General features: G+C 42.1%; 3 protein-coding genes across 6 annotated transcripts in view; 2 read left to right on the top strand and 1 right to left on the bottom strand.

The window, feature by feature from the left end:
* The window catches only part of LOC129857684 (autophagy protein 5-like), a 44,438-nt gene extending 32,320 nt beyond the window's left edge, over nt 1-12,118 (bottom strand). The window contains exons 1-6 of one of the 3 annotated variants that reach the window (XM_055926170.1): nt 11,979-12,118; nt 8,665-8,812; nt 2,642-2,705; nt 1,680-1,841; nt 1,233-1,360; nt 372-450 (exon numbers count right to left, since the gene is read on the bottom strand). In XM_055926170.1, coding sequence (XP_055782145.1) covers nt 372-450; nt 1,233-1,360; nt 1,680-1,787 — 315 coding nt within the window. In that variant the 5' untranslated portion in view covers nt 1,788-1,841; nt 2,642-2,705; nt 8,665-8,812; nt 11,979-12,118. Of the gene's footprint in view, nt 1-371; nt 451-1,232; nt 1,361-1,679; nt 1,842-2,641; nt 2,706-8,664; nt 8,813-11,973 lie in introns of all 3 variants that reach the window. The other 2 variants (XM_055926169.1, XM_055926168.1) reach the window with 2 other exon arrangements.
* On the top strand, nt 2,988-9,924 carry LOC129857685 (dynactin subunit 3-like). Its single transcript, XM_055926171.1, has 7 exons — nt 2,988-3,182; nt 3,458-3,542; nt 3,688-3,774; nt 8,740-8,823; nt 8,936-8,994; nt 9,128-9,187; nt 9,455-9,924. Exons 1-7 carry the CDS (start codon nt 3,081-3,083, stop codon nt 9,539-9,541), a joined length of 564 nt encoding a protein of 187 aa, XP_055782146.1. The 5' UTR covers nt 2,988-3,080; the 3' UTR covers nt 9,542-9,924.
* Nucleotides 11,128-21,815, top strand: LOC129857683 (cytosolic 5'-nucleotidase 3-like). 2 transcript variants are annotated; one of them, XM_055926167.1, is made up of 9 exons: nt 11,128-11,378; nt 18,519-18,617; nt 18,753-18,822; nt 18,932-18,978; nt 19,070-19,155; nt 19,235-19,324; nt 19,548-19,710; nt 19,882-20,082; nt 20,268-21,815. In XM_055926167.1, exons 1-9 carry the CDS (start codon nt 11,241-11,243, stop codon nt 20,367-20,369), a joined length of 996 nt encoding a protein of 331 aa, XP_055782142.1. In that variant the 5' UTR covers nt 11,128-11,240; the 3' UTR covers nt 20,370-21,815. The 2 variants fall into 2 exon arrangements, with proteins under 2 accessions (XP_055782142.1, XP_055782141.1); XM_055926166.1 differs by lacking the exon at nt 11,128-11,378 and adding an exon at nt 16,916-17,013.
* Nucleotides 21,816-21,918: the final 103 nt, after the last annotated feature.

Genomic DNA, 21,918 nt, shown 5'->3' with positions numbered 1-21,918 from the left:
ATAGGCTACACTTGTCTGTCCATCATGCATGTACACAACAAGCTTGCCGCACTGATTGGTGATGTAATTTAATGAGCTAAATGTTTTTTTTTAACTTTTGATTTCACAGGATAAAAAAGGAGCGATATAAACCGGTACTTTTTTTTGGTTCAAACCGGTTAAGAATTGTATTTTTATGGTCGGAACAGTGGAATGAAACAGGGGAAAAAAAGTGGTTCTGTTCAGAACGAAACAATATGAAAATAATTTCACTTCCAACCCCTGCTGTATACAGGCCAGCATTTGGAGGATTCTACATTTGGAGCAGCAAATATACTTGCAGCTCCATATGTACTGTGTTAACTTGCTGAAAAACTAATTCTGTGTTGTACCTTAAAGTGCACAGTGATGCTCCACGGCAGGGCAGTGTTGGAGGCATGCAGGTCAAACAGCAATCCGATTGGATAGTGCCTGCAATGAATAAACACAGCCACACCACATCAGTTGAGGAAACATGTCACCAGGGCTTCATTCTGTTCCAATTCTGAATCATAATGAGTTATCCTCTCCTTCACCTTGGGCTGGATCCTAAGTAACCTTTAAATACGTTTTAGAGAAAATACACCTTATTTACCCAAAGGTCTGAGTTACGTGTGTATGTCAATTTAAGATTAGGACTCATGTCAAAAGTCAAAACTGTTCGCTGCTCTGGCACCCCAATGGTGGAACAAACTCCCTCACGACGCCAGGACAGCGGAGTCAATCACCACCTTCCGGAGACACCTGAAACCCCACCTCTTCAAGGAATACCTAGGATAAAGCAATCCTTCTGCCCCCCCCCCTTAAAAGATTTAGATGCACTATTGTAAAGTGGCTGTTCCACTGGATGTCATTAGGTGAATGCACCAATTTGTAAGTCGCTCTGGATAAGAGCGTCTGCTAAATGACTTAAATGTAAATGTAATGTCCAACCAAATGTCAAAAGCTTGTGTTGGGCTGCCACCTGGTGCCTGAAATGTAAGACTGCAGACAATTGGTATGTAGTCTACTCATTGATGATGACGATGATAGGAGGTGAGTTGATCTGCTCAAATCTGATCTGTAAAAAATTTACTCTACTGCTGTGCTAGGACACTTGTTTCTATGGAGGGGCACAGGGAATTCTAACCATTATATTCACTAGTAGTTGTTAAAAGAAGTCAATAATTTACAACACACATAGACCTCACAGTCCTAATTTAAAGCTCACCCACCATTTGAGTGGCGTTCCTTCGAAATCAAACCACATCTCCTCTACGTCTTCGGCCTTCATGACCTTCAGGAAGTGCTTTTTCACCTTGTCTGTGACCAGAGTCAGGTAGCTCACCCTTGGCAGGAGGAGCTGAGGAGAGAACAGCAAAGGGGGAGAAGAGAGGGGCTCAATCTAGATCCCCGCAATAGTCCATGGCTCAAGCCAGCTCAGTAGTCATCATGTGTGACCTGAATTAGCTAGACCTATGTCACAAATGCTATGTCCATTGCACATGAGGTTGGTTACACCTTAATTGGCGTGGAATGGTATCAGATGCCATTCTATTTGCTCCGTTCCAGGCATTATTATGAGCTGTCCTCCCCTCAGCAGCCTCCACTGGCATTGTCCAGCAAAGAGACATTGTTTTTTTTTTTTTACTTAGTACTAGTCTGCATGATGTCACACTTACATAGAAGGGTTCGGCCTCTCTCTCGGTGATCTCATCCTGGTAAAGTGTGAAGCAGGTCGGAATCCGACCAAACCAAACATCTCGCAGCACGTCCTTGTCATCTGCCATCCTCCTGTCGCTCCCAGTGGCACATAAAGGAAATATTCTCTAGCTATAAACCACCTGTCATCAACAGATTAAAGGGTCAATCTGAGATTGGTACATTCATTTTGGGAATTTTAAATGAATGTTATATACCCATTGATATTTTAAGAGTTGAATTGATAAATTCCTCATGAGTTTAGTTCAACTGTCGTACCCCATCCAAACCCCAAATATGAGCTTGTTTTACTTGGTTGTTTGTAAACAATGTCATTGTAAACAAACCCTGCATAACCTCAGAACACGGCTAAAACTATAATTATCGGTCTATGAGTGGCCCGTTGTTGTTTGAACTCCAGATTTTGCACCAATGACAGTCAGTCTCATATGAGAGAGTACACCAGAATGGTAACATTCGAAAGTTCTCTACAGAACGTGTCAATTAAGTTCTCTTTGGAACCAGTCAATCACAGCTCTGCAAAGAGTTCTAATCTTACCACAGTTTGTGAACACACAACTTCAACTAGCCAGCGTTAGGCTAGTGGAGAAATACAAAGTGCTAGTTAGCTAACGTGTTAGCTAGATACTGTAACTAACTAGCCACGACTTCACTGGTGGTGAGGAATAAGATTACATTTAACATAGTTAACTAAGCAACGGTGTATTGGTTACTTTGCAACGATTTACATGTACATTATTATGTATTGACTTGCTAGCTAGCCAACTAGCTAGGTAGCTGCGTACGCTACCTAGCCTCACTGACACTGGCAGAAATAGTAGCGAGGCTGTGGGCACATTTGAAAGTTTGCCCTAAACAAGTGGCAGGACTAGGAGCATATCATTTCTAAAAGTTTTGAGACAAATGATAAACAACATCTTACTTTTCTAGAGCGTTTGTAACCAGCTGCGATGAAGGAAGAGGGCCGTGGTGGTGTTGTCATTCGCCTGTCAAGGAAAAAAAGCAAGAAAATCCCCCTTTTCGCTGACGAGGTGTAACCTCAGTATAGAGTGACATCCAGCGTTCATTGTAGTGTATTGCAATAATCATGTTGAGATGGTTGTATTCAGTGCAAAAACGACCTATAAAGTTGTTGGTTAGTGACGATAATTTTGATTCGCCTAGTAATCGATAAGTCATTTTGATGTTATTTGTAGTTTCATTTACAGCTTGGAAAACGCAGATGTTTTCTTTAGGGACAACAAATATGGCCCCTTTCACGGTCCGTAGATGTTTTGCAATTATGCAATAATTGTGCGCCGTCGCCTGGTCTACGTCGTTGCAAGGATCCAAATCCATTTGTTGTGCTCTCTGAATCAAGAATGGATAGGAAAGTTGAAGTGGATAACCTCGAAACGCGTCTTGAGATGCTGGAAAGTCGTATATACGGTGAAAGAAGTAACAAGGGAGGGAAACCCGTGAAGGTTTGACAATAATATTCTATTTTAGAAATGCAGAATAGCGATTTAACTGGCTGCTTTGGCTAGCTAGCGAACGCCCTTTTTGCACACTGATTTAATACAACCAATGCTAAGACGGGGCATGCCAGGGCATTCCAACTAAGTTAGCTACAATACAACATTTTAATGTCGAACGGCTACTTAGATAGCTAAGTAACTCAACGCCAGTACAGCTATAAACACGGTTTATTTTTAAGTTTAGCTGTTTAGTTTATCATATAATGCACCCTGTTCCCTAGTGCGCGGATTCCCTCTCCAGAGTTCAGGCCGCCCTTGCAAACACTGCAAATAAGAGGGAACGAGTGAAGATTCTACACAAAAAGAGTGAGTGACATCTTAGACGACACATAACTGTGTGACTTGGATGGGACACATTATTACCAGGACAATCACAAAGCAGGGTCAATTGTGATTATATTTCCCACGTAGTAACTAGTATATATTCTACAACCTTTTGTTCTCTGTACAGTTGAGGACCTGCTGAAGTATCTGGACCCTCAGTTCACTGACCACATCACTGTTCCTGATGCCATGAAGCTGGAATTCATCCTTGCTGGTAAGAGTTTTTCATTTAAATATGTGAGTAAATGTTGGCGAATTTGGTCCTGCGTCATGGTGATTGAGTAGGCCTCTGGCGTATGGGAATGTCACCTTTCGGCTAAATTCTCCGTTTCGAATCCAAAATAGGTGACCTACGTGATTCGTATAGATCAGATGAGAAAAGTTTGGGAGAGGGGGGGGGGGGTTGTATCACTACTGGCTGTAAGCGATCGAAGTGATGCATGTTTGGAGCAATACTGTCAGTTTACATAACAACAGAATGCAGTGCAGCACGCGAATGAAGAGACAACCAATTTACTAGGTACAGCATCAGTACACGCTCTGGAAAGCCAGCTTGTCAGTTACAGCAGCGCGTCCCCTGAACGATAAGGAAGAGGTAGGTGAGAAGGTGATGAAGCGTACTTCATGATCTGTAACTGAAAAACAACTGGCATTTGGAAAGTTTGAGATGAGGGCGAAAGTGTGGTGGAAAAAGTATTAGCATTGTTAACTTCTTATGGCTGGGGGCAGTATTGAGTAGCTTGGATGAATAAGGTGCCCAGAGTTAACTGCCTGCTACTCAGTCCCAGAAGCGAAGATATGCATATTATTAGTATATTTGGATAGAAAATACTCTGAAGTTTCTAAAACTGTTTGAATGATGTCTGAGTATAACAGAACTCATATGGCAGGCAAAAACCTGAGAAAAAATCCAACCAGGAAGTGGGAAATCTGAGGTTTGTCATTTTTCAACTCATTCCCTATTGAAGATACAGTGGGATGGGGCCTCCCGGGTGGCGCAGTGGTCTAGGGCACTGCATCGCAGTGCTAACTGCGCCACCAGAGTCTCTGGGTTCGCGCCCAGGCTCTGTCGCAGCCGGCCGCGACCGGGAGGTCCGTGGGGCGACGCACAATTGGCATAGCGTCGTCCGGGGTAGGGAGGGTTTGGCCGGTAGGGATATCCTTGTCTCATCGCGCTCCAGCGACTCCTGCCGGGCGCAGTGCGCGCCAGCCAAGGGGGCCAGGTACACGGTGTTTTCTTCCGACACATTGGTGCGGCTGGCTTCCGGGTTGGAGGCGCGCTGTGTTAAGAAGCAGTACGGCTGGTTGGGTTGTGCTTCGGAGGACGCATGGCTTTCGACCTTCGTCTCTCCCGAGCCCGTACGGGAGTTGTAGCGATGAGACAAGGTAGTAATTACTAGCGATTGGATACCACGAAAAATTGGGGAGAAAATGGGATAAAAAAATAAATAAAGAAGATACAGTGGGATGTTGGTCATATTGCACTTCCTAAGGTTAGGAAGATGTCAACAGTCTTTAGAACCTTGTTTGATGCTTCTACTGTGAAGTGGGGGCAAATGAGAGGGGAATGAGTCAGAGGTCTGGCAGAGAGCCATGAGCTGACCACACTCGTTCACGTGAGAGCGAGCTCTGTTCCATTGCATTTCTGAAGACAAAGGAATTCTCCGGTTGGAACATTATTTTAGATTTATGTTAAAAACATCCTAAAGATTGATTCTATACTTTGCTTGACATGTTTCTACGACCTGTAATATAACTTTTTGGACTTTTCGTCTGTACTTTCCGCTGGACTTGGATTTGTTTACCAAACGCGCTACCAAAAGGAGGTATTTGGACATAAATTATGAACTTTATCGAACAAATCAAACATTTATTGTGGAACTGGGATTCCTGGGAGTGCATTCTGATGAATATCATCAAAGGTAAGTGAATATTTCTAATGCTATTTCTGACTTCTGTTGACTACACAACATGGCGGATATCTGTATGGCTTGTTTGGGCTCTGAGCGCTGTACTCAGATTATAGCATGGTTTGCTTTTTCGGTAAAGCTTTTTCGAAATCTGACACAGCGGTTGCATTAAGGAGAAGTTTATCTAAAGTTCCAACACTTGCATTTTCATCAACATTTATGATGAGTATTTCTGTAAATTCATGTGGCTCTCTGCAAAATCACTGCATGTTTTTGGAACTACTGAACATAACGCGCCAATATATACTGAGATGTTTTTATATAAATATGAACTCTATTGAACAAATCATACATGTATTGTGTAACATGAAGTCCTATGAGTGTCATCTGATGAAGATCATCAAAGGTTAGTGATACATTTGATCTTTTTCTGCTTTTTGTGACTCCTCTCTTTGGCTGGAAAAATGGCTGTGTTTTTCTGTGAATAGGCACTTACCTAACATAATCGTTTGTGGTGCTTTCGCCATAAAGCCTATTTGAAATCGGACACTGGTGGGATTAACAAGAAGTGTATCTTTAAAATGGTGTAAAATACTTGTATGTTTGAGGAATTTTAATTATGAGATTTCTGTTTGAATTTGGCGTCCTGCACTTTCACTGGCTGTTGTCATATCGATCCCATTAGCGGGATCTCAGCCATAAGAAGTTTAAGTATCTTGCAAGCTAGATCAAAACTCTCCGTTATTAGCTAGCCAGAGAAATGTTGAGCAACATTAGCCAACTCATCTGATTTAAATAATTGAGTTTATGCTGTGAAAATTATCTTGCTAATAAAGTCAGACAGCTAATGTTAGCTAGGTAACGTTACAACATCAGATGAGCTAACATTAGTAACCTAACCAATTCGCTATAATATTAACTGGTATATGACTCCTTGCCGTTACTCAAGTTATAACGTGTCAGTTGCTTACTGGACTCAGGCAATCTGTGTGAAATGTTAACTAGCTAACGAACTAACCACTATCTGTTAACTAATGTTTTCCCTCTACAGTATGCGGTTAATTTTCAGAATGAGAGAATTAGGTGGAAAATGAGGCGTTGCTTGTTAAAACTTCTTAGGGCTGCAATCCCGTTAACGGGACCGATATGACAACAGCCAGTGAAAGTGCAGGACGCCAAATTCAAACAACAGAAATCTCATAATTAAAATTCCTCAAGCATACAAGTGTTTCACACCATTTTTAAAGATACACTTCTTGTTAATCCCACCACAGTGTCCTATTTCAAAAAGGCTTTACAGCGAAAGCACCACAAACGATTATGTTAGGTCACCACAAAATCACAGAAAAACACAGCCATTTTTCCAGCCAAAGACAGGAGTCACAAAAAGCCGAAATAGAGAGAAAATTAATCACTAACCTTTGATCTTCATCAGATGACACTCATAGGACTTAATGTTACACAATACATATATGTTTTGTTCTATAAAGTTCATATTTATATCCAAAAACCTCAGTTTACATTGGCACCATGTTCAGAAATGCCTCCAAAATATCCTGAGAAATTGCAGAGAGCCACATCAAATAAAAGAAATACTCATTTTCTCTAAACTTAATGAAAGACACATGTTTTACATAGAATTAAAGATACACTTGTTCTTAATGCAACCGCTGTGTCAGATTTCAAAAAGCTTTACGGCAAAAGCACAATATTCAATAATCTGAGAACAGCGTTCAGCCACAAAGGAAGCCATACAGTTACCCGCCAAATTGTGGAGTCAACAAAAGTTATAAATAGCATTATAAATCTTAACTTACCTTTGCTGAACTTTGTCGGAATGCACTCCCAGGACTCCCACTTCTACAAGAAATGTTTGTTTTGTTCGGTTATGTCCAAATAGCTATTTTTGTTAGCGTGTTTGGTTAACAAATCCAAAGTCAGGAAGCGTGTTCACTAAAAGCAGACTAAATGTCAAAGTTCCGTAACAGTTAGTAGGAACATGTCAAACGATGTATTGAATCAATCTTTAGGATGTTTTTAACAAATCTTCAATAAAGTTCCAACCGGAGAATTCCATTGTCTTCAGAAATGCGATGGAACAGAGCTCCCTCATGTGAGCGTGCATGGTCAGCTCATGATAGACTTACTCATTCCCGTCTCCTTCGGCCCCACTTCACAGTAGAAGTATCAGACAAGGTTCTACAGACTGTTGATATCTAGTGGAAGCCGTAGGAAGTGCAAACTGACCTATATCCCACTGTGTATTCGACAGGTGATGAGTTAAACCTACAAACCTCAGATTTCCCACTTCCTGGTTGGATTTTTTTCTCATGTTTTTGCCTGCCATATGAGTTCTCTTATACTCAGACATAATTCAAATAGTTGTATTAACTTCAGAGTGTTTTCTATCCAATACTAATAATACTATGCATATATTAGCAACTGGGACTGAGGAGCAGGCAGTTTACTCTGGGCACCTTTTCATCCAAGCTACTCAATACTGCCCCTGCAGCCATAAGAAGTTAAACAAGTGGATTCAGAGAAAGTGTAGCTTGGCCTTGCTTAAGCTGTATGCCACTATAGAGGTGAAAGGAACACCACACACCCAGGCCCCTCTTTCTCACTTTTGCTGGCACATTGTATTGTAGAACAGATGTCCACAGGCAGAATGTGTATAATGTGCAGTGTAGCCCAAATATATAGTTTTTGTTGTGTTGAACTTGACAGTAAGGTGTGTGAATTATTTTTTTTAAATGTACTTGGAATGTTATTTTTGCATACAGTCTTGTGCACTTGTTCTATAATGGCCACTATATTAGAGCAAAACTAAAATGCCTGTTTCATTCTATTTCTGCTTTAAGATGGTTTTTTTCACCCAAGTGCAATATTTAGATGTGTGTGTGGTCACAAGCATTCTATTATAAAGGCTGTCATGGCTAACTGCAATATTAGAGTATTGTTTCTTTTCTTCTCAAGACTTGTCATTTGCAGTAAAGTCTAGGCAACAAATAACATTGGATTAGGTTTACATTAACCACTTTTTTAAATTTTACACACAAGAGACTGATCATGTAGATCATATTCTTAGATGTTTTAGTTAGTTAAAACCTGCATTTTTCCCCTAGCAGGGATTTTTTTGTTTGTTGCATTTTTTTTGTTTGTTTCAGTGAAAAGAATAAATGGAAAAAAGTCACCTTTTTGGGCCTTCCAGTTTCCATCCCTGGTATGTGCCTCCAGTCTCAAACTCATGCACTTGTTTCTCCCCACAGAGGAGGACTTCCTGCTTTCCCAGGCCACCCTTCTGGAGCAGGTCAGCAACCTCCAGCCACTATTGGACAGCAACTACATCAGAGGTCAGTGAGAGGGAATTTAAGTACCATTACAATGTGGTCTGTGTGAAGTGATGATGGGTTAAATAGTGTTTTTTATGTTGAACACAACTTATTGTCAAATTCTTATTCACAGATGTGCCAGAGCATGCCACCAAGCTACAGCGTTTGTCTCAGATTCACATCAAAGAGCAGGTATGAACCCTCCCCCTCTCTCTTTTACTTATTCACACCCCTCTTTTCTTGATTTTTGTCTTTCCTCACAAGACACGCTAGATTGACTTTTGTGAATTACAGTAGTGACACTGTTCTTGTCATTTTCCCAAAGGACCAAACTGAAGCTCAGTCCCTAGAGGTGAAGAAACTGTTTGAGGAGTACAACAAAATGGTAGCTTTCCTTCATTATAATGGAATTATTGAAGTGAATAAATAACACTGATCAAGACAGAGGAAAATGTATCTGAGGTTAGCTAGTGAAACTGTGTTGAGTACATTGGCTGTCATGTCTCCCGACCTCCTCGGTCAGATGAATGAACGTGAGTGGTTGTAGATTGTTTTCTGTCATGTTGAACTCTGAGAAATGTCTAGTCTGTGCTAATGGAATGAACTGCCTGGCCCACCAAATTTTATCTTTGAACCTTGACCTCTTTGGCAGATGTTCCTGCTATCCAAGCAGTTCACCCAGTGGGATGAGAGCCTGCGGAAAGTGGAGGAGGCAAAAGGCATCCGTCAAGTGGAGTAGCGACCATGTCCAGTTATGACAGTGTCACGGCATGATGTCGTCCGTGTGTCAAGGGTCCTATATGCAGCTTAATGTAACTTGCTGGATATTATTGTTATTTATTTACAGCTACATCAAGAGACCTTTGCATAGCTTTGTTTTTTTATTTTCTATCCTTGTTCATTTATTCAACATACAATGTACCCATGCATTCCAACTCTGCAACACTGCTCCAGGCAGTCACAAGACACTGCTTTTTTTCTGGGTCGGTTGACAGTAGTGTAGAGAAGAATTTGCACACTAACTTTCTTCTTCCACAAAGGTCTGGTTTTAAATAGTTTTATCAGACAGCATGACTGCAAATGTAAAGTAATTGTAATAAAATCCATACTATTAAAACTGAACTGTTACTTCTGTTTCCAATACTTGTTTCAATATTTTGTTATAAAACAACTAAGTCGAAACAGAAAAACAATCTCCTGCACAGGTGAATTCAAGCACAATTGTGTAATGTTCGCATTTAATTACAGCTATTGCAATAGCCATATCTATGACTAATAAGAGAAGACGTTTTACAATCGGAGAGCTACAATTGATCGGTTGTAAAACGTATTTTTAGTCACAAGGTAGGTTTCCATCCAAATCGTGGCAGGCAGCCACGTCGATCATTATGTCACCAGAATAAGACTTTCAATATGTATTGGAAAGGAGCATCAAGCTCATCACGTGCACTTCCACCACTCTGTGAAATTAATCATTTATTTCATCTGTAGCCTTAAACTGCACGGTTTCCCGAGTCGTAGTGGGACCACACAACATATCATCGCGTGACTCCTCGAGGTGATCATTACGTCAGTATATCAATATTTGCGCATAAAGAGATTTCCACCCCAATTTCTCACATAATTTAACACAAAAAGTACCACTAATTCGAACGAACAATTTGTGGGCATTTATTCAATTGTACCGGCATATCCTATTTCCATCAGCCCGGTCGTGACTTTTTTCATGAGGCAGTTAATTCATCCACATACAATGGTTGGATTGAAACCTGGTTATAGATATGGCTAGTATTTAAACAGTTTCCAAATTATGGTAACGTATCAAACATTTTGACACCCCTTGCCTCTTTTCAAGTCAAGAGCTTGCTATCGTTACAAGAAGAATATCTATTACATAATCAACTCGTCCTTTCATCGCCTCCTCAAACCCCATTGGATGAGGACAAATCAGAGGGCCTTCCCCTCTGTCTTCCAATGGGTTTTGAGAAGAGAGAGGACGCGAGGAGGAAATACTGCAAAATACAGGCTATAGTAATGATGACTAATATAATTAAATTGTAATGACTAATGTAAAGCATTATTATTACTTCGTTGCAAACATCTGTTTTGTTGGGGCTCGTTTCCATGGACGTGGTTCATACTAATTCGAAACCAATAATACTGAAACTGAGAATGTGTATACATTTCTTAATTATAGCATTTTACTCTATGCGTTAACAACACAATTACATCAAATATTTTGGTACGTTTGGTTAAATACCCCTGGATGGTTAAAAAAATGTTGGTATAAATGTACATCATCCCCCCCCGCTTTCTCCCCCAGTGGTAGCGGCAGGAGGGTGCGTAGTCAGTTACAGCCTCAGCGGACAATAGACTCGAGGGAGGGAACATGTTTACATAAGGAAGGACTAGGGCTGTTTGTTAGGAGCGGCACAACCATGGACAAGACTGCCGTAGTAAAAGTCGGTGCCGCGGCCAGTGCCAGTGTATGTGCACTGTTCGGTGGTGTGGTTCTCGCCCAGTACATGTTCGCCAAGAAGAAGAGAGCGGGAAAGAAAACGAAGATCATCGAGATGGTGAGTGGGCTCGCGCGTGCTGTTCATGTGTGCATTGCGCAGTCGCGGATGTTCCTAGAAATAGCAAGGGTGGTTTAGAGGTCATTATTTGCTAGGTAGTTATCGTGGTGTCACAAAGTTGTCCAAAATCGTGACATGACATTAAACTGACGCTGTTTGTCAGGTGGCGGTGGTTGTGAAATTTGCCTGCCGATTTCGTGGTAACGTTACAATGTTGGTTCGATGGGTTGCTTCCGAGTTTTGTATTGTTTGCATAGCCCCTTCAGTTCTACTCTCGAGCCCCCTGTCCAAAATTACAACTAAACATGTTTTGAAGCCAAATTAGTGTATATCAAAGAAGTTCAACTGGTATGTCAAAATACGGACTGTCAGGTGTGAGCTTTACATTTCACATTGCTTGTCCTCAAGCATCATTGCTAGTTAAATCTTGTGATTCTGTAAGGTCCATTCTCAATTGTTGGACATGTAGCCTACCATCTAGTCTCTACGAATCCGAGAGTGGCAGACAACTCTCTCGTCTCTAACATAAAGGCTCACTTTTTGTAATCAGTCCCATCACATGTCAGACTGTTGAATAAACTTCATTTGAACGTACTTTACCTGTTGTCCACTGATTTCTGTCCTTATGTTGGAGGTAATCTGAGACAAAATATCCAGAGTAGTGCCATTAACCTGACTGTATGTCGGTTTGTATTTTCAATGCTGAAACAATTCGCACATGACTTGCACAACATGTCAACGGCCGCGTTTAACCTAAGCACAGATCAAACATTGTACCACGAAATCAGATGGCAAATTTCACCACCACTTCCAGATAATTGCGAGGGAACGGGCTTTGATTGACAGTTTGGTTACATTCCGCAATTGTTTACATATTGTGCATCAGGAGATGGAAAATACAAGTAAAATAACCTAAAGGCGCTGCAAAAAGTTAGGGCTAATCACAGGAAAGTGTTATTTACCCATCTCCACTTTCTCCCGCTAAAGGACAAACAGCACGGACAACCAGTAAAGTACTTTTTAAAGATTTACCATTTTTAAAGATGCACTATGCAGAAATTGCTCTGCCATTTTCTGGTTACCAAAATTGTAATAGTATACCTAATTTCAGTTTGTGACAAAGCAAGCAAGTATAGTGTAGAGAATCGTAGTACCATCTCAACAGCTGTGAAATATATTTTCCATAACCAAAAATAGTGTTTGAAGCTGGTGTAAAAAAATATCAAAATTTAAGAACAGGAAGCATAGAAATAGTGCACATAGAACATATCTACCGTTTCTTAGACTTGCTTTCAATGCGAATGACAGATCTATAACACAAATTTCTGTGAATTTGATCAAGTCACCCAGAAAGTTACATATTGCAGCTTTAAATCTCATTGTATTCAACATTCTGGTTTGTAGAGACTTGTCTTTTTATAGCAACTTCTTTCAGACTGATGTTTAGACAACCTACCATCAAAGGGCACAACTGAGGATTTGTTAGCATTATATGTGGCTGTTGGGTCTCAGCCTAGGTTAGATTTAGAGTGACTATCTGGATCAGATGACAAATGTATTGCAGTGAATGCCAAACACCCTATGCATCTCCCCAATCAGATTAACCCATTTGGTGGGAATTGTAACGTGGCCATATAGCAAGCAATGCTACACTGCCCTCTTAGAACAGGAAGGCATGTCCGCGTGCTTTGACTTCTCAGCCCCCTCACATGTCCGGGCAGTGTGCTTAGATGGCCTCACGGCCGCCATCCCACTTCTGACGCCAGTAGCAAACTGCGGGGCAGGGAAATGAACCATGGTCACTGGCGTGAAAGGCAGTGCACCAATAGGGTTAGCCCACTTGATGTGAATTGTGACATTGCTCATATAGCAAGGATTGCTACATCTTTTTGTTCAGTTATTTTTAGACACTGTACAACAATTGTTGTATTGCATTTAATAATTCAAACTATCACAGTGCCATTTGTGTCTGTGAAATGTTGCAGAATCATTGTTTGATATAGTGAAAGACAGTTGTACCTCACAGGCAGCCAGACGCTTACGTTGTCTGACACATCACTAACCGTGCTGGCCGCTCTATTCCCTGCTTTCTGACTGGGGTTCTTTTTAGGCAAGCTTTGCGCTCTGTTTTTTCAGTTTTATTTAACCTTGATTTAAATCTGTGTTGTTGTATGTGTCGAACTGCTTTGCTTTATCTTGGCCAGGTCGCAGTTGCAAATGAGAACTTGTTCTCAACTAGCCTACCTGGTTAAATAAAAATAAAAACTTGGCATGTCAGTTAAGAACAAATTCTTATTTACAATGACGCTATACCCCGGCCAAACTCAGAAGACGCTGGGCCAATTGTGCGCCGCCCTATGGAACTCCCAATCACGGCCGGATGTGATTCAGCCTGGATTTGAACCAGGGACTGTAGTGACGCCTCTTGCACTGAGTTGCAGTGCCTTAGACCACTGTGCCACTCGGGATTATTACAGTGTCCCCAGCATGGGAAAGACATCAACTGTTACAAAAACACACATCCACTCCACAGTATCCAGTTGTAGCAGGCCCACAGTGGTGTCCTGTTGGTCAATGATAGGCATCTACTACATGGTTGTGTTTGGGATTGAAATGGTCTCATGTATTCATCATTGGCCACCAGATTGCAGGCAAGAACATTTTTAATGCTTCATGCTTGCTCTCAAGCAAATAAACATGTTCATTCCACTTTCTCCATGGGGAGATTGGCAATAGACAGTCTTGCTCAGTGCTGACCTGTTTTACTTCCTATTGGACATCTTTTTCAGTTTGATCCATGTTGCTATTTTAGAAAAATATTGTTCCGCTATGTTCTAGTGTTTTAAGTTTCCCCAAAACGTTCTTTCATGATCTTATTACTACAACGCTTTTAGTATTATTTTCAAAGTATTACTTTGACTCCAGCATAGACCCAGTGTCTTTACATGATGATTAGGTCTATACAATGTATAGGAGCCCTTTTAGCCTGTTTATGTGTACCGTATATGTTGTCTGTCAAGTTATTTTGACTTGTTTTGTACACTAGAGGGCACTATATGTTGAGGGTTACTGGTGTGTGTGTGTGTTATGGGGGGTAGGGGGGTAGCACAGGTGACCAGGAAGGGTTATCACAGGTGAGAGGAGAGCGCTTACAGTTCTTACCGTATCACAGATACAGCTTATAGAATTGCATCTCTCTGCACCTATTTGTATAGGAATATGTGTAGTGGAGCTATTTACATTATATACTGTATGTGCAGTGAATGGGAACTTCACCCAAGCTGATTTTTTGTGTCGACGTGTTATGGACAGCTCTCTCCTTTGCCAGTGGCTTTTCATAGGGAATCGTTTAAATAATCCAAGGAGGGGTAACCGACACAATAGAGTACAGGTGTATATTGCTGGATAAGTGACCTTGTTTTTGGCTGAGGTCACAAATGTTCTATCTGACTTCTCCTGTGACACGGCAGGCTTATCCAGGGGCAACAGAGTTACAACCTTCCTCCTTTGCGGCGAGGGAGTTTATCTACGACAGAGCGGACTGTCCATGTGCCTGTGCTCTGGTGATACTGTTAGCTGAAGAGCTCTTGCAGCAGACACTGTCCACTTTACTGTCTACTTATTCTTATTTATGAGGCATGGCGTATATGGCCAAGGGGATCTCTCTGTTTCTCTTACATACTTTCTATCAAGGGAAGACCTCGAATAGGAAATTTTCTACTCCACCCCAGAGCCAATACTATTTTATGTTTTTCAGTGGGCACTACAAGTTTTAAGAGAAATGCATTCTAATGAGAATGTTATTAAGCTATCATGAAATGTTCTGTGGCAATGTGGATGATACTTTGCCAAACTACATAGGGCCCAACCACAGCCCTACTTTAATCACAGAGCAGCACACGCAGCTTATCAGAATTCTGTTCTAGGGAAATGAGTGTCCAAGCCTGCCTGGCAAAGTTACCATTATGGCTCAAAGTCAAAACTCTTGAACTAAAATGTTGTCAGCATCACGCCCTCACAGCCCTTGTTAATGTCTTTTTTTTCTCTTCTGCCCTTGTTCCCCATAGTAGGTCTTTATTTACATTTGCTGCAGAAATGTTCAGTAGATTCTTCCATTGACTGATTCACCCAAGATAACCTCTCTTCCCTATATCTGTGTAGACATAATGCTGTCACAAATGCACAGGTAAATGAAAATGCCTGAAAGCACCTCTTCCACTCTGTTGCCCGATGGCTGATAGTAGTCTGAATGCAGACTACTACAAAATAACTCCAACTCTCGTACTCTGCTCCAGCCCTGTGTCCTCTATAACCTTTGACTTTGGTGAACAAGGCTGGGGGTGAGGACGAGACACCCTCCGCTGTAGAAAGGAATGTTGAGCCAGCACTTTCACGGATGTTGAAAAAGTTACAAACTGACAATGGGTTTTAAATGGTGTTTCCCCAATTTATTTACTTATTTTTTCTTCGGGTGAGGCAGAATCGCCAATGGACTCCCTTTCAACACCTGATGTTTGACAGTTTTTCCAATGATTGTTGAAAATGTAGGCCTAGCCTATTTATGGGGGGGAAACATTTTAGATTGGGTGGAACTTGTTTTTGTATATCCTTGTTGTTTTAAATGTTGTATAAAAAAAACAGACGACTGCATAAGTGTATCTGTTTAAGCCTACCGCTCCCAAGGTTTGGGTGGAGAGGTTGGATTTATCACTTACATATGATACCAGTGTCAGAAACCCAACAGTCACCATGGTAGTGGAAATGCAGACCTGAATATGATTGGCCAGCCATTACGTTGTCTAGTTATTTGATCAATGTTGATTGGATAGGTGTGTGTGTGTAGTCTTATTTTGGTGAGACGTGATTAGAACTCTCTGTGACCCTGCAGCTGAGGTATGGTTTGTCATGTGCTAGGTCTAAATAATGACTGACTCCTAATTGACATTTCCGACTTGCTGATTGGTTTTAGTTATACACGTGCCTCATTCAACAAATCAGCAAGTCAGAAATGTCAGAGTTCCGACTAGCGTGTGAACGCGGCATATAACCTACGGGGGAAAAAACACAGATGGCTTCTCATTGGCGGAGAGCAGATTTGATGAACCATGACCCTTTGACCCTGGGTATTCCATAGCCACGCACACACAAACAACATGTGGGGCAGGGTAGGGGTCTTGAAATGTGTGTGCTCAGCGTTGGTGGAGAAATGCACCGCAGGGTTTCGTCCCTGGCCTGGCAATAATCCAGACAAGTGGGATGCAGGGCAGGGCTGTTTCTGTTGCATCATGTGATTGCAATGGATTCCAGTTACAGTACCTCTTTTAAAAGCTGAGGGGTCAAAGGTAAACTACTGCCATGGGGCTATTCCATGTCCCCTCATCTACTTGCCTTCTGTGTGTGTGTTAAGTCATGTTAATTTAATCTTTGTGTGTCCTGTGTTTATGACGTAAATTGAAGCTGTGTGTAAGTTGTTCATTTGCGTGTCAGTGCGTCACTGGCCTCTTACAAAGGGGAGGGATTATCTCATCTATTTTGGGTGACGCCCCCTCTGTTGCGTTGCCTATATAAGCCCTCTGCCGACAGAGAACCTTTTCTTCACTCCCTTCACTTGTTTTGTGCAAGACCAGAGGACAAGGTAAGTGTGTGTGTGTGCTGTTGGCCAGAGCCCTGCTGTTAGCACCAGCTACAAATTGCTCTGGAGGGTCAGAAAATGACTAGGCTGCAAATGTGTTTATTTACGTCCGTGTGTTTGGAGCTGGAGAAAGGATGCATGGAAGAAGATGGGAATTCATGAATTATTATGTAGTCTATACTGTAAAATATCATTAGAGAACGGTGTGTTAATAATTGATAGTTGTAAATAGGTATGACTGGTATTTGGAGCGATGAGTGTGTGGATTCTGCTCTCCCTTCCCACTAACTAAGTTTTTATATCTAATATTCAAGAATGAGTTGCATAGGTGTGGTCTCAGTGTTTTTAAGACTGAAGAATGTTGTCAATGTAGCCTATGCATCTGGAACGGTGTATTTCTTAAAGACATTACGACACATGACATTGCGTAAACAACTCAAATGTACCAAAGGAGAGGGTGTTCTGTTCCATGGATCAGCCCCAGTGTATTACATTAAGTGGTGTGAGAGGGTTGTAAGAAGGGGGGGGTGAAGGGGTTCCTAACCTTAACCTACATCCCAGTCATAACCTTGGACACGTCCACTGATACCACAGAACAGTCTTGGTACACTTGCATACCACTGGTGTGTGTGTGTGTGTGTGTGTGTGTGTGTGTGTGTGTGTGTGTGTGTGTGTGTGTGTGTGCACAAAGTTGTTTGATGGGGTGTGGGCTATTTCGATACTCAAACACACTCTGGTGAAGGAATACCCAGGTATCTAGTTTACACCCCCGATCTTCCCCAGCTCCACCCCCCTTCAGTCAAGGTTTTATTAGCAACCTTAAAAATACACTCAAGGGGAGAAAAGGGTGCGTGCACACACACACACACACCAGCTGGAAGTAGTATTTATGGTTTGTTACATTCCTGCCCTGACATGTCAACAGGGCTTCAACTGCGCTACAGATCTCTTTCATTTCTCCACCTGAACATTAGCCTAATATTGTAGTTAGACCACCAAGTCAAGTAGCTAAGATTCAATAGAACATATTGGTGTCTGCAGCCCTGTAAGTTGTTTGTGGTTCAGGTCTCCTCCCTCCTGGCCTGGGACTTGTTTGGGTGGTGGTCAGTTATGTACGGAAGAAGGATCCATAACATCAGCTGTTCCACTGCTCCGGCCCTGGGGAGACGGGGGCTGGGGCACGAGGGGTGTTGTGATATCCAGTTAGTCTACTCCTGGCTCCTCTTACCTTAGCCCCCAAAAATGACGCTGCTCTTTTAAACTCGACCCGCACCCCACCAAATACTAACCATAGGCCCAACTCAAGTTAACCTCCACCCCTTTTCACTATTTTTGAGTCCTCCTCCCCTCCCTCTGGAGGGTATTCTTTTCAATGATTGATTTGAAATTATTTGATCGATTCAGTGATGGGTGAGAATGGTGTGTTCTTACATGCTACTTGTAGAAGTGAATATTAGAAGCATACTTAACGATCTCTTTCTGTGTCTTTCGCCCTCTCCATCTCTCAGATGCCAGAGTTTGAGAAGAACACGGTCCACATGCGGGATCCAGAGCGGGTGGAACGGATCATCTGTGACATGATCAAGGGTGGCGCCTCCAAACTACAGGTACGGTAGGAGGGGAAGGGTGTGCAAAGAGAAATGGGCCGTTCGTATTGGCTGAACAGTGACACCCTGTGGTGACAGTATGATGACCGGAGTTATCACTGACTCCCCTCCATGGCTCTCCTGGTTTGTTTTCAGGTCATCACTGACTTTGACATGACGTTAAGCCGGTTCGCAGTCAATGGCAAACGCTGCCCCACGTGTCATAGTAAGTACAGCATAAAACCATCTCAACATTCACTGGGATTCAAAATAAGTTACTTGCCTATGACTGTCTCCGGCCTATCCGTCTGACCAAAGTCCTCCTTTCCACATAGATATCATTGACAACTGCAAGCTTGTCACCGAGGATTGTAGGACGAAGGTTTGTTTGATGTTACTATTACTTAATAGTATTTGTAGGTGTCACGAAAGCACATGTGTTAATGCTAATTGATTTTCCGTCTGTCTTTTAGTTACTGGAGCTTAAGAACACATATTACCCCATAGAGATCGACCCCCATCTAACGATGGAGGAGAAGTATCCATTTATGGTAGAATGGTGAGTAGACGCATGCACACGTGCACACACACACATACAATTGCTCTCGCTAAGGCCCAATGTGTGTGTGTGTTGACAGGTATTTTAAGTCCCACACATTACTGGTGGAGCAGAGGCTACAGAAGGACAAACTCTCGGAGGTGGTGAGAGACTCAGACGCCTGCCTGAGGTAAGACCTGATAGATAAAATGTGAAATAATTTAAACTACAGAAAGCCGCTCAGGACACATGTTGAGTCAAAGTGGCCGTTATTGCCGCTTCATGAACACAAGCTCTATGAAATATTATTTATCATTTAGTTCTGCCTGTGAATAATTTCCGTTCATATAAACTGGATGTCTGTCCCACAGAGGGCTATGAGTGGTTTTAATGCTTACATGTCTTTCCCACAGGGAGGGCTATGAGCCGTTCTTTGACAGGCTCCAGCAGCACAACGTGCCCGTGTTCATCTTCTCAGCGGGTCTGGGAGACGTCCTGGAGGAGATCATCCACCAGGCTGGGGTCTACCACCCCAACGTCAAGGTGGTGTCCAACTTCATGGACTTTGACGAGAATGTAAGTCCCCCCCTGTCCCTTGAGGAGAGCTTGGTACATGCTGAGGATAGGCCTGAGTTTCTGAGTGTTGATAAACCTGATAATAAAGCTGTGGTTCTACCTGGGTGTATGCATTGCATTTGCATCAGTTGGCTCAGTATCATTTAAACGCAAGTATTTTTCTTCTCTCAGGGCGAGCTGAGGGGCTTCAAGGGAGAGCTGATCCATGTGTTCAACAAGCACGACGGCGCCCTGCGCAACACGGAGTACTTCAAACAGGTGAAGGACAACTGCAACATCGTGCTGCTGGGAGACTCGTTAGGCGACCTCAACATGGCTGACGGCGTGCCCAACGTGGAGAACATCCTCAAGATCGGATTCCTCAATGACAAGGTGCCCCCCCCCCCCCCCCCCCCCCCCCCCCAATCGCCAGTCAGCAACTCTATCTCTTCCCATCAACAGCTACATTACTGGATATTAATAGTCTGAAGATGTGACTATAGTGACTGATATGAAAGTATGAGGTTATGTGCTGTCTGTGCCAATCTGCATCCTAACTCTTCTCTCTTCCCTGGCAGGTGGAGGAGCGTTTGGAGAAATATCTGGACTCTTATGACATCGTCTTGGTAAAGGACGAGACTCTAGAAGTGCCCAATTCCATCCTTCAGAAGATTCTATAACTCATCCCCTCTCCACATCATACTGACACACTTCCCCCAAACCCATGGAAAATGAACCGACCTCTGGACCCCCAGACGGACGTTACTGGCCCCCCGCCACTGACTCACAGCCCCTCGACATACACTAGCTCCATGGGCACCCCTCCTTGGATCCCACCTCTGCCACCAACCATAGGGTCATGGTTTTGGGTACTGGATGTTCCCTTCACCTCTTTATGAAGACATTTATTCTCCTATCAATGAACTATTTTAAAGTACACAGCCTCAGTCTTTGTCTGTCTGCAACCTTGTCGATGTCCTCCACCCCATAACTAAAAAGTAATAGCAAATGCTAACAATTTTTAAAAATAATTTGCACGTTATTGTTATTCATAATATTTTTGATATTGTAATGCTTGTATCAGCTTGCAAGTCATAAACCGAGCATCCACACAAGAACACAGCGACGTCTTTGGAACAGTCCTAGCATGCATTTCACCACACTACGTCACCTTGCATTGTGCAACAGCTTGGCTACAGGAATCAATGTAGGTCTGAAAAAATAACTTGAACCTGTCTATGGGTGAACCATACTCAGACATTGGTATGAGTATTATCAGTGGTTTTATGGATGTAGTAATGGATTCTGTCTTGCACAAGAAAAGCCATGTATACACCTCCCAGTTTTTTCACATGGGGACTTTACTACTGTAGCCACACTGCAAAGTAGCACTTTATTTTGCAAGAGTACCAACACTGCACATTTTATGTGCCATTTAAATATACTGCGTGGTTATAAGATACCTTATGGTGCTTATATCAATAAATTAAAGGTTTAAATCTGTCGTTCTGCCCCTGAACAAGGCAGTTAACCCACTGTTCCTAGGCCGTCATTGTAAATAAGAATTTGTTCTTAACTGACTTGCCTATTAAATAAAGGTAAAAAAATCAAGAAATTAAACAAAATTGTCAATGACAGTTAAGATAATAGTAGTAGCTAGTGGTGCTAAAGATTTTTATAAGTTAGTTATGGGGTATTACTGTTAGTGTAACCGACTTTATGAATGATATAGTGTAAAATAAAGTGCTACCAAAGAAGTCATTACACAGGAAAAGTAGCCTACTCAATAGGCAGTATATTACAAGAGAACACCACGGGGTAAAGCACCTTTGTCTGTGGATCAACGACATTCAATAAGACTAATAATTTGTTTAACTTGGCCTGTTATCCACACCCATTGACATTTTTTTAATTTTGTGGTTCAAATTTTAACTCTACCTCAAGCGTGGAAATGCTTATTTCCCCCCCTTAAGTTTCTCAGTTTTGTCTTGCACATGTTTGACGTTTTATATTTAAAATGTTAGCGTTTTAAACGTGCTGCTACACCTGCATGTTGCCTTTTCTTAACTTCGGATTTGTCTAAAGGACAGAGGGGGAAAAACTTGTGAATAAAACTTGTCAAATAACAGGTGGTGTTTTCTGTTCAACTGTACGATCAAGGTTGTGTGGGGATTGTCGTTGAAAGCAAGATGTAATGCCAAAATGGACCTCTAGAGAACGACAAAGTCC

This window comes from Salvelinus fontinalis, chromosome 6 (assembly GCF_029448725.1).
Source record: "Salvelinus fontinalis isolate EN_2023a chromosome 6, ASM2944872v1, whole genome shotgun sequence".
Lineage (NCBI taxonomy): Eukaryota > Metazoa > Chordata > Actinopteri > Salmoniformes > Salmonidae > Salvelinus > Salvelinus fontinalis.
This window is presented reverse-complemented; position numbering and strand designations above follow the sequence as displayed.